The sequence below is a fragment of the Anarrhichthys ocellatus genome, unplaced genomic scaffold (genome assembly GCF_004355925.1).
Source record: "Anarrhichthys ocellatus isolate YVR2014 unplaced genomic scaffold, GSC_Weel_1.0 scaffold85, whole genome shotgun sequence".
NCBI classification, from domain to species: domain Eukaryota; kingdom Metazoa; phylum Chordata; class Actinopteri; order Perciformes; family Anarhichadidae; genus Anarrhichthys; species Anarrhichthys ocellatus.
The window spans coordinates 1282788-1295379 of NW_022280115.1; the positions used below are offsets into that span (position 1 = coordinate 1282788).

At 42.7% G+C, this 12592-nt stretch overlaps 1 protein-coding gene across 5 annotated transcripts in view; it reads left to right on the plus strand.

Annotated features, from left to right (window-relative positions):
• The first annotated feature begins 300 nt into the window (after positions 1-300).
• Positions 301-12592, plus strand: part of LOC116398535 (E3 ubiquitin-protein ligase RNF31-like) — a 66870-nt gene continuing 54578 nt past the window's right edge. For 3 of the 5 annotated variants that reach the window (XM_031874901.1, XM_031874906.1, XM_031874904.1), the window contains exons 1-3: positions 301-567; positions 7921-8119; positions 10875-11021. In XM_031874901.1, coding sequence (XP_031730761.1) covers positions 506-567; positions 7921-8119; positions 10875-11021 — 408 coding nt within the window. In that variant the 5' untranslated portion in view covers positions 301-505. Of the gene's footprint in view, positions 568-1080; positions 1105-6355; positions 6394-7920; positions 8120-10874; positions 11022-12592 lie in introns of those variants that run through there. The other 2 variants (XM_031874902.1, XM_031874903.1) reach the window with 2 other exon arrangements.

A 12592-nucleotide genomic window follows, 5' to 3' on the forward strand; every position in this document is an offset into this window, starting at 1 on the left:
GATAGATAAGAAGGAATACCACATATTTATAATTGGACAAAAAAATATGACTTGCCTTTAATCTAAAATCTAAAATTTGAAGATATCAGTAAATAATATCTAAAATATTCAACTATAAATATGACTAACTGCAAAATAACTACATATCACAGATTTGCATTTTAGCTAGGCTGAATATAATCAAACAATCTAAAATATTTAAATAACATAGCCATAAAAACGTCCCTGGAGAAACAAATGGGTGACGTCACCCACGCTGCGACCGTGTTTTGCCCCAGCTCGAGGTGTTATGTGACACAGTATTCGACACAACACCGGTGTGACCTCATGATTGGGGTTCTCCTCATACATCCATGGATAACACGCTGGACATCATCCACTACCGGTTTGTGGTGACAGTACGTTTTACGTCACCGGCAGACGGACAGACACGTTACTGCTGCAACACTGACCACCTTACATTACGTACACGTTATTTACCGTAGCTCGCCGTAGCTGGGTGTGAATGAAGGAGGACCTGCGAAGAGCAGCACCGGGACTTCACCGTTGCGTTCCTGCAGACTACAGGTAGGCAACGAAACCGACCGCTGTCACCTCCCGTCATACTGCAGACGACACCGATATCCGCAGAGCACAGCGGTACGAGTCTCAGGTGGAACGACGTGTCGGTGTGCAGCTACACATTTGGTAGCTAACCTCACGTGTTTGGACGTTTCTACTAGGATACAGCTTCATATTGTTTCAGAACAGCGAACTTTAATGATCGTTCCAGCGGGTCACTGCGAATCCACGTCCGTGTTGGAGGCAGTGTCTGCTGTTACAAGTCCAGCATTGCAGACTGAGGTCAATCCTATTCAGGGTCGTGGGGCGCTGGAGCCGATCCCAGCTGACATTGGGCGAAGGCAGGGTACCCTGGACAGGTCTCCAGTTGATCTCAGGGCACATGTAGAGACAGACAAACATGCACGCTCACATTCACACATACGGGCAATTTCGAGTCTCCAAATAACCTAAGCTGCATGTTTTTGGACTGTGAGAGGAAGCCGGAGAACCCGGAGGGAACCCACGCTGCCACGGGGAGAACGTGCAAACTCCACACAGAAGGTGACAGTGCTAGCCACTACACCACCGTGCAGCCCCAAATTCATCTCAATTATTATAATTTAAAGATTGCATAAAAGGAAAAAACGCTCTTTCGTTTTAGCATTAAATCATTAATGCACATGGCACAGATGGGATCTGCTGTATTACAGGCCTATACACTTTATTACAAAGCAACATATTTTATGTAGGGATGCATAGATACTGCATAGATGCATCTAACCAAGCAAATTACTCTTTCATTCATTCATTCATTCATGTGCAATATCAATGTATATGTGCAATATAAAGACATCCTACTTCCTAGCTCATATGTGCAATAACGTGTATCCAACCACTCAATCGATTCAATTGTGTTTGTTTTGTTTTTATTTTCCTGTTTTGTTTTCTGCTGACTTCTCTTGTTGCACTGTCCACTTTGCTGCTGTAATTCTGCCAATCTCCCCGCTGTGGGCCTAGTAAAGGATTATCTTGTTTTATACCGATACTGACCCAAAGAGCTAGGTTGGGTGTCGGTGACAATGAGGCTTTGAATAGATATTCAACGCACTTCTCTGTTTAAACACCTTACACTATTAGATACTGGAATTTAAATTTTCTGTTTATAATTTGACCATTCTGGTGCTGAGTTAAAATTATATACACAATTGTAATTGTAATTATAACATTTTTTAACCAAGTTAATGGTGCATGATTTATTATTTTATAATTAATAGTAGCATGCAAATAGTTCGGAAAATGTATAGCTATGTAGGGTTCTTTCCACGATGTTGTCAGACACTTGTAATATCAGTCTGAGCCTGTCAGTGGCAAAAACAAGCACTTTTCGTGGACGTACATTTATGGTGAAAAGTTGCCCGATATAATTACATTGCAGACCTTTTATCGGCTGCTGGGTGCAGCGGCCTTTGTCAACATTGGACCAATTTCAGAAAATGTTCTCCCGATTAGTCACCTCGACACAATCACATGGGACAGTAGGATCCAGGTTGTGAAATACCGAAGTAAGCCTTTACCTTTTCTCCGGCGCAATCATCAGGTCAAAATCTCAATTAGTTTAGTTTATGACCAAATACCTGCAACACTAATGACATTCATTCCCATTAGCAAATTTGTGTTGAGCTGTAATTAAGAAGTGCTAGCATGACAACATACAGGGTGGACTGGGGGAAAAAAGTGGCCCGGGAGTTACTGTCAGACCGGCCCACTCAATACACGGCGCGTTGCCCACTCAATGCATCGCACGTATCGACCAGTCAGTGGCCTACTTGGAAAAATACCCGTACACTTCACATTATTTTGGATGATTACAAAGAAATTACATCATATATGTTTTTTTTTATAACATTTGGATCCACCAATTTGCCTGGATGGACACATGGAATAAAATGATACTGGCTATTGTAACACTCCAAGGTAGGTATAGTTTGCTAGATGAATATGCTTAACTCTGGGCTAGTATCAGATGGTTATACATATAACTACAGAGCCTTAATGGATGAATGTCAGCAGAGAAAGACCACACAATAAAGAAACTGGAATCAGAGGGTAGATTTAGTATGAACTATATTGTAGAAATGAACAGAACAGAACATACGATGGGGTGTGAACATCAGTGGTATCAGTAGTGTTGGATGCTGGGTGTATGATTGTGTGTGTGTGTAGGGGTGTTGAAGGTGCATAACAAAACAAGTTAAGTAACAGAACCTAAACTAACTCTGCCGGCCCAGGTGCATTATAGTCACATGGTAATAAAAAACAATATCAGTATACTCATGTGTTATTATTACCTCACTACATGAGTCGTTTTTGCAGCAGCTCACTCTTTTCTGCAACACCATCTATGATTTTCTCACTGTCCAGCATCTGCAAAACATCTGTCTGAGTAGCAAACAACATAAAAGCCTCCAGGTGCTGTTGAGAGAGTGAGCTCCTGAGGATGTTTTTGATATATTTCAGCGTCGAAAAGCTTTGCTCGCATGCTACCTGTGTGACAGAGAGGGTAAGCAGGAACCTGTATGCAAGGCCTATGATGTGGTATGCATCTGTCAGGAGGTTGTACTGCTTCAGAACTCGGTAGCAACAGATTGGACAGTCCTTGCAAGATGAGCACTTTTTGTAAACCATCTCTGCCTCATCTTCAGCATCCTCCGGCCCGGGTTCTGTTGTCTTGGTTGTGTACTCCTCAAATACTGATGCCTTCAGCCTATCCCACTGTCGTGCCAGACTTTTGAGCTCGCTCTGTCATCAAATGGCAGCAAACATTTGCTCAACTCTTGGAGTGCTGCCTCTGGGAAACTATCGCCGTAAGATGTTACCTGGCTGAAGTTTTTGGGGTCCAGAAGTGCCAGATCAGCATACAAAGTGCCATTCTTGAGGAAACGCTGGTGCATGCTTCCTGCAACTGTGTCCATGATTCGATTGTGGACCTCAATCTTGTATGATGTTTTGGCATCAGTCACAGCCTCATCTTGGGACATCTCTCCAGGCATGGATTTCTTCCTTCTTCCCCGTTTCTGTGGCAGAGTTGTCTCCACCACCAGCTCAGTCTCCTCACTCTGCTCCTGTAGTTGATTGTTGGCCCACTGGACAAATTTGTCAGCCGCTGTCTTGACACTCTGGAAATCTCTGGTCATATCCTTCAGCTCTGCTTCTGCAGCCGCAACCATCCGATGAGCTGTCAGGATGTCCATTCCACTTGTCTGAAGGTATTTAGAGACTGGTGACGTGACCTGGAAAATTCGCAGGAAGATCTGAGCTGTAAGTATAGTCTCATACTTCAGAAGCTGGCCGATGTATCCCTGTGCATTGACTCGTGCCATGGCATTGATGGTCTCTCCATCTTGAATGGCTGAGAGGGTGTGGAGGACATCAACACATAGCCCTGTCTGGCTTTCCAAAAGAGCCAAACACCTTTGTCACAGCTGCATCTTTGGACCACCAGCGCGTTTCTCCTATCGAGGTGAGACGTCTGCATCTTGGGTCTTTGCTCTCCTTCTCCCAGATATTCATCCTCTGGTAGGACTCTCTGAAGAAGACAGCGATGTTGTTCATCAGGGAAAAAAGAGAGCCACTTGCCAGTACACACTGTGTTGTGTCTGACAGCACAAGGTTTAGGATGTGTGAATAGCACCACACATGGATTTGAGTCGGGCACTTTTCGGAGAGCAGTGCAGAGAAGCCTTTATATTGGCCTTGCATATTGGAGGCCCCATCAGTGGAATTTCCAATACACCGCTTCACATCCAGATCCATGGTCTCCAGCACGTCATTCACAAGTTGGGCCCAGTGGATGCCTCACATCTGATCACAGTAACTAGTCGCTCATGAACAGTGTCTGTCACATACCGTATGACAACAGAGCACTGATCGTGGGCTGTGATGTCCTGTGTGGTGTCGATCTGGACCGAGTACATTCCAGATTCCCGGACTTCAGCAGCGATGGTAGTTTTCATTAGGCGTTGAATGGTGGTGATGATGTAGTCGATGGTCGTTTTGGATAGGAGAGTGACAAGGGCACCTCTACCTCCTCTTGAACCAGACTGGTCTATCTGCTTGCTCTTTTCGATGCAGAGAGTGAGGTGTTCCTTGAGACAGACGTCATACTTTCCCAGTAAAACTATCATTTCCAAAAAGTTACCATGGTCAATGGTGTCGTCATCAAGGGTGTATGCTGCCTCTCCCTGCTTGCCTCTGTAGCTCAAACCTCTTTTGCCGATGAGCTTCATCACATCTATAATGTGCTCCAACACTTGTCGCCTCCTGCGGACTTGCTCTCTGTGAAGCGACATCTGAGGTCCCATGAGAAGGTCCTGGATCCTGCTTCTTGAGGATCTGAGGAAATATGCCTCAGCACAACCTCTGTGTAGGTGGCTCTTCTCATGCTCTTCAACTCTCTGGTAGGGCTGCACAATTAATCGAATTTTAATCGCGATCACGATTTTGGTTGCCACGATTAAATGAGCATGATCGTCTGCGATATTGACGTTTAAAATGCGTGCTCTGCTACACATCAAATCAAGCGCTTCCTCAACTAACAGTCAGCCGACCACCAGGGGGCGAACGAGATGGGAGGTGTCATGCGCGCACCCTGCAGACTCCGCTATTAGTAGAAGAGTAGAGAGACAGACAACAGAACAGAGAGCAGACGGTCACGGGTGTCGTGTGAAAGTTAAGTCAAATGTCAGGAGCAGAAGGCGAGGAGCTAGCCCCTCGAAATGGATCATCATCCGTTGTCTGGAAGTTTTTTGGATTTAGGCCAAGTGATGTTAACCAAGAACAAATCATATGCACAGAGTGCGTTAGAGTTGTGTCTGCGCCGCATAGCAATACAACTAACTTGTTCAACCACCTGAAAAATCACCACAAACCACAGTATGACGAATGCATTAAGGCCAAAGCTAACGTTACCTCACTGAATCTCTGTCCATGTCCAGCGTTAACCCAGAAAACCATAACAGCGACCCTGCATAGCAGCATATCCATCCACCTCCCAAAGACACGCTGAAATAACGGATGCAATCGCATTTCATTTGGCCAAAGACATGTGTCCAATAAATACTGTGAGCAACACACATATTTATTTTTAGTTTGCCCTTTATTTTGGGTAAAAATGTAGCACATGGAAGTGAAAGCAGTGCTCCGTTGATTTAATTTTGGGTAAAAATTGTTGATACTATTTTATTTATATGTTCCTTCTACGAGATGCACTGTGATAAGGACCAGTCTGATGCAAAGATTTGTACATTAGCCGGAATGTAGCACAACAATGGAAATGGAAGCAGTGTTCATGTTCATTTAAACGTGAAAGTGCAATAAAAAGATGTTGTCCCTAAAATTAATGAATAATCGTGATAAATAATCGTGATCGCAATATTGATCAAAATAATCGCGATTATGATTTTGGCCATAATCGTGCAGCCCTGCTCTCTGGTGTACGTGTGTGAGGTTGGACATGCCAGTGATGAAAGAGCTGCTTTCTCTGGGATTAGCAAAAGCCAGACAAAGGGAACAGAAGAGGGCTTCTTTGTCTTGACTGTATGATAGCCATTTTCTGTTTGTGCCATCTTTGCAAAAAAAAAAGCTCTGCACTACAGCCTTGTCTGCCTTCTGCTGGGGGTGAAAACGGAAGAAGAGGTCTAATGTGTCTGACTTCGGCCTGGTGAAATAATCAAAATCTTGGCCTTCACTTTCTGTGTCATCATGCCCTTGGATATCCCTGTCATCCTGGCCTTGGCTTTCTCTGTCATCCTAGCTGCTATCCCTGTCACTCATCTTCAGCCTACATGAGTGGTAAGTAGGGATTATTATGTTAGTATGTTAAACCATTGACACAACACTATCAGCAAACTATGGTAGTATTTAGTATTAGTACCCCAGGTGAAAAAAAAGTACACTTAAGTACATTCAATTTAAGTGTACTAAGTATACTTTTTTGTACTTAACTTTCCACTATTGATTAGTACACTCAAAGTGTATTAGATAAGTATACTTTAAATACATGTGCTAAATTGAAATACACTATTTTTGTACTTAGTATATTAAAGTGTAACTTACGGTGTACCATAAGTTGTACTTTAATATACTAAGTGTACGTTTTTGTACTAAAATTGCACACACTGAAGTTGTACTTAAGTACATGTAAGTATACTTTTCTGTACTAATTACTGTGTGGCCCTGGGTCTTAGCTTGGCTCTGGGGCCCCTGGCTGCTGCTTCCAGCAGCAGAATCATCAATCTAAATAACATATTAACATTGTTTATAATGTTAGTGTTGTGTGTAACACGGTGATTTTAGCATAACAAGCTAGCTGGTTAACTTAAGTGTTATTTGAAAATAAGTTATTAGAAATTATAAGATTGCCCTTTTTGCAATTACCACCATGGATAGCTTGCTCATCGATTGTAAGCAGGTGACTATGGCTAACATGTTAAATTAGATAATCTCGATGATGACAACAGCGCCAGCTTGCTGATTTGACCAGATCATAACGGTCTCAATTTTGGACATTTATCTAGCTAACGTTAGCTAGGCTAGCTTGTAGGGAACGTTACCTCATCTCTGAAAAGCAAGCTAACATTGGCCAAGTCAACGCCACAACTTACCATCATATCACTGTCACCAGTCGGTGGTTTCCCAAATAAGTCAGAAATTTTTAAATATTTTGATGCACCTTCCTCCAGACATCTCTTCTTTTTTTCCTTGAGCTTTTCAGCTCCACCTTTAAAGGATTTACATTTTGGTGCCGGTGCCATGCTGTCGGCTCGCGCTCAAAAACGGCTTTGTCTGCGAGCGAGTGACGCAAGTGTTGAGTAGGCTAGAATGATTGACATTTAATAACACCTAAAACAAAGTTAGACTGACGGAAGAGATTAGATGAGTAAAGAAGATGGAAACCATGAGTGTGAATACAGATCGCGAGGAGTAGTATAAATGTCAGTCAGTGGTTATTGACTTTAGGTATTAGAGTAAATTTAACGTGTTCTGTGAAGCATAGAATATAGTCGTGGCCGGCGATGTCAGAGGGAGGGCCGGTTGGTGATGGAGGTGGGCCGGTATTGCACCAGCCCAACCCCGTCGGCCTACCGGGGATTTCCCCGGTATCTCCTATGGCCAGCCCACCCCAGACAACATATATATTAAACCTGCTGATCATTCGCATGTCACTGTTGTTATTGTGAGCACATTAGCATGCTGATGTTAGAACTGTCATTTCTCTGATATTTAGATAACACAATCTTTTACAAATGTATGTGACTTACTGTAGATGCATACAGTCACTGACTCTGTGTGTGTTTGTTTACTCGTGTATGTGTGTAGAATGCCATCTCTGTCGGAGCAGCTGCAGGAGGTGCGGAGTCGGGCTGAAGTGTGTCTGTTTTCCGGTGGCAGTGTGGTGGAGGTGCGGGTCGGGGTGATGGCTATGGCTAATCTGCCCTTACCGTCCTGCTCCAAATACTGTCACATCGCCGCAGAGACCATGGTGATAGAAAACAGCTTTGGCAGCAACAGGAAGGAGGTGAGAGAGAGAGCAAGTACACAATAACCCAACCTGGATATACCTGTTTAACCTCTATCCAGACAGAGAGACCAAGGTTGGGATCAGGAGTGTGGGTAGGGATACAACGATTAATAGGTCGGCCGAATAATGCCATTTTGAGACATTCGGCATCAGAAGATGCCTGCGATCAGGAGGCCGATTAGCAAACAATGACTGCCCTCTCAGTGTGGCTGCTGTGGAAAAAACCAGCCAGAACCACTGAACAAACAGTGTTTATTTGTTTGTATATGTAAGTTTGCTAATTTTTGTTCTCTCTCAGGCCGTGTCCACACTACTCTGTTTCCATTTGAAAATGCATATGTTTTGCTACGTTTACACTGAGCACCGAAAACGGAGGAGTTTGAAAACGCTCCCGAGGACGGATAAGTTTGTTATTGGAGCGCTTAGTGAGCGGCGCTAACCAGTTCTTCGTATTTTTGAAATCTCCGGGTTGCGTTTTCGTGTGGACGGTCGAAAACGGATAAGTTTGGAAACGATGACGCCCACCCCCGCCTTCGCTACTTGATTGGTTATTAGCAGTCATGATGTGTCCTTCCCCGATTACAGGTGCTGCTGACCTTGTTGTCTTTACTAGCAGCTGTTGTTCAGTTAAAGTCTGCATTATTACGGCGGAAGCAGCTGTTATTGGAGTGATTAGCGAGCGGCGTGACCAGTCTGGACGGAGATCATTTCGAAAATGATGCTGAAACGCCGTGTGGACGGAGATCGTTTCTGATTTAAAAACGGAGTAGTGTGGATGTAGCCTCAGAAACATGGAGATACTGCTATCTGCTGACAAATGTTTTTGAATGCACTAAAACTAAGTTGTTGTTTGTTTTCTTACAAAGTTTAGTTCTTTGATTACCTAAGGACATTTAGTTGATACGTTTTAATCCATCTAAAATAAGTGCACTGCAGACAGAGTGCAGATCTACTTAAGCCAGGGGTCGGCAACCCGTGGCTCCGGAGCCGCATGCGGCTCTTCAGCCTCTCCATTGTGGCTCCCTGAGTCTACATCCACACTAATACGTTTTTGTGTTAAAACTGAGTTTTAACACGAAAACGATCTCCGTCCACACGCCGTGTCAGCACCGTTTTCTAAATGATCTTTGTCCAGACTAACATGCCTGAAAACGAATATCACGTGGATGTGGGTGCCGGTGTAAACAGGAAGTAGATCGGTTGCTTAGTTAAAAAAAATACAAAGAACTGGTTAGTGCCGCTCACTAAGCGCTCCAATAACAAACTTATCCGTCCTCGGGAGCGTTTTCAAACTCCTCTGTTTTTGGTGCTCTAAACTTCGGCGTAGTGTGGACGCTCAGTGTAAACGTAGCAAAACATATTTTAAAATGGAAACGTAGTAGTGTGGACAAGCAAGCAGTAGTGTGGACATCCACACTACTGCTTGCTTTGACAAAAACTAATATGGAAATAAATAAGGGTTATTTTTATTTTATTTTTTGCACAGTGGACAGTCATTCAAAGGGAACACCTCTTATCTTGGAGTTTGAGGTGATACTGTGTCACTGAAAATAAAACATGTTTTAATACGTTGTCAACTAAAATGTGCGTCGCATCCTATTACGTCGCTGTCAAGAGCCTTTCCCTGCAGGTGGCTAATCATGATCTGCAGACCCCCGCCCTCGGTAAATTATCAATGGATAAATCCAAAAAAGAAAAGTCACGGAGGAAAATAGAGAGTTTAATTCTGCGTGGACGTATTCATTTGCTTTCACTGCCAATGAAGCTGGCTTACCTGTATGCTTGATATGTGGCGAGAAATTTGCTAGAAATGTAATGTTGAAAGTCACTTCCAGAACAAGCACACAGCATTTGCTGAAAAGTATCACGCTGGAGATGAGTGAAAAAGAGCGATTTCTCAACTGCTGCAGCAAACTGAGAAAGTTTTTCTCTCCTCTTCATAAGAGTTTGATAAAAGGAGATGCACTTATGACTTCCGGTGACTAGTTCTCTTGAATACCTATGTTGAATACAATTATTGTAAGTCACTTTGGATAAAAGCGTCTGCTAAATGACTGTAATGTAATGTAAAAACTATCGTTCTTGTATGTATGTATATATACAACTTAAGCTGTGATATCAAATAGCTTTTGCGGTTCCAGACAAATTGTATTTGGTGGAAAATAGCTAGCAAATAGCAAAATGGCTCTTTGGATGGTAAAGGTTGCCGACCCCTGACTTAAGCAAACAGAGCCAGTGCAGAAAATAACATTCATTTAAGTTCCGCAATTTTTCTAAATTTTATTCAATTGTTGTATTTTATCAGATGCATAAAAAAGGGAAGAAAAACATGATATCGGCATTATACATCGGCTATCGGCTGTATTGCCTCTCTCAATATTGGTATCGGACCAATTGGGCATTGAAAGAGCTGAGCTTACCAGAGCTTCATGGGGATCAACGCAAATCCAGTCAGAGCTCTGAGGAAGCGCTAGCGGCACAAAAAAGAGGGCACAGAAATGATATTTATGAATATTCAGCGCCATCAATTATTTCGATTTTTTTGTTTGGAGGAATCCCAAGCTTAATTGTAATACACTGTACAGTATGTCTTTTATGAGACACGGGGGTTATTACTATCATCTTACATTTTTCATGTGGCATGTGGAGATGAATAAGGGACGAAACCACTGTGGGTGCGGGCGGATGAACTATGAACTTGAACCTTACAGCTTTTTAACTTGTGGACAAATTTCCTGTGTTTCTTCCTCAGACCCTCGCATCTCTCCAGCGCTTGTCTACAGCATTGAACATCCTAGAAAAGTACGGCTGTAATTTGACAAATCCCAACAGGCCAAAGTACTGGAGGACCGTGAAACACAACAACCCAGTGTTCAGGGCCACCGTTGATGCTATTCAGGTAACATTAGAAAGTACAGTGGAGTTATAAAGTACAGTAGAGTAAGTGTAATCGACTTAGTATATCTTTACGTACAAGCCTTCATCACATATTAATGGCATGTCAGTCTACCAGTTGCTTGTATTCCCAAGTCTACTATATTGACTGACTGACAAATGTAAATAGTTAGCAGAGACATGAGCTTGTTCATTGTTCTTACTGACTCCTCCATTTGGCACCGAGCGTTCATTGTTCAGATGGTGAGCAGCCCTGAAGATGTTGAACCTCCCCTGATCTTGTTCTAGTCCTGTCCTGAACCTGTCCCATTCTTATCCTGATCCTGTCCTGATCTGGTCTCAAATGTGTCATTATCAAGCAGCGACCTCCGGTGCTGAGAAATGAAGCCAACGCTGGAAGTGCCTGAAACTGCAGTTCCTCAAATGGCCACTTGAAGCTGGCACCAGAAGGGAGTCAATCCCATAGACCAGGGGTCACTAATAGGCAGGCCGCGGTCCGGATCCGGACCCAGACGCCGTTGTATCCGGACCCTGGACCTAAAACCGATAATTGATAATTATTAAATTTTGACAGAGCGCTTCTATTTTAACCGGCACAGCTTTTACAGCCTTTACAGCACTCCAGTGGTCCAGGAAACACACCGACCAATGCGTTGTAAATCACATCACGTGATGCAGCTCAGCCAATCAAATATGGGTATTCTGACAAGTTTCCTGACTGATTTACACGCACGGCCCGGGGCTGAGATGAGGAAAGAGAACGAAGGGCAGGTGAATAAATACGTGAGTCAGAGAAGTTATTTCACATGACGTTCTCCAAAAAGAGAAAAGTGGTCAAAGAGACCAGAGTCTTTAACCAAGAATGAACAGACTCTTATAGGTTAATTATTCCCACGGGCAGTTTAAAACCAGTGTGTCTCATATATTCAGAGGCCGCGATGATTATTAAAAGCGGTAAATGAAGCGACACTAGGAGACAAAGCACAACTCTTTTGAGCAAACGTTCCCACTCACATCTGAAATTAATTCACAGAAAATAAACCTAAGAGTCCAAAATGATCAGAATCCTAACGCATTAATTCACTGCCCAACAATGATGTTAACAGAGAGAATAGAGCTGAAACAAGTGGTTTAATAACCACAGATAGTCCATGAACACTAATTTCTCTTCTTAGAAGATGAGAAAAATATAATTTCGTGGCTTTTTATTGACATCACTTCACACCTGAATGAACTGAATTTAAAGCTGCAGGACAATTCAGTGAAATACATTTTTCTAAAATGAATTACTTTATTTTAAGATGCACATTTATTTATGTATTTCTATGTATTAGTTAAATTTGAAAACTGAGAATAATAATTGTTAAAATATAATTGATGTGTACTTTCTTTATTTGATTTGACAGTTGTTGACTACACAGAGATGTTACTACTACTAGGCTTCTTGGATATATATATATACAGTATATATATACATACAGTTGTGTGAAAAAGTGTTGTTTATTAAGGGGGAAAAAAATCCAAACCTACATGGCCCTGTGTGAAAAAGTGATTGCCCCCCCCCCCTGTTAAAAC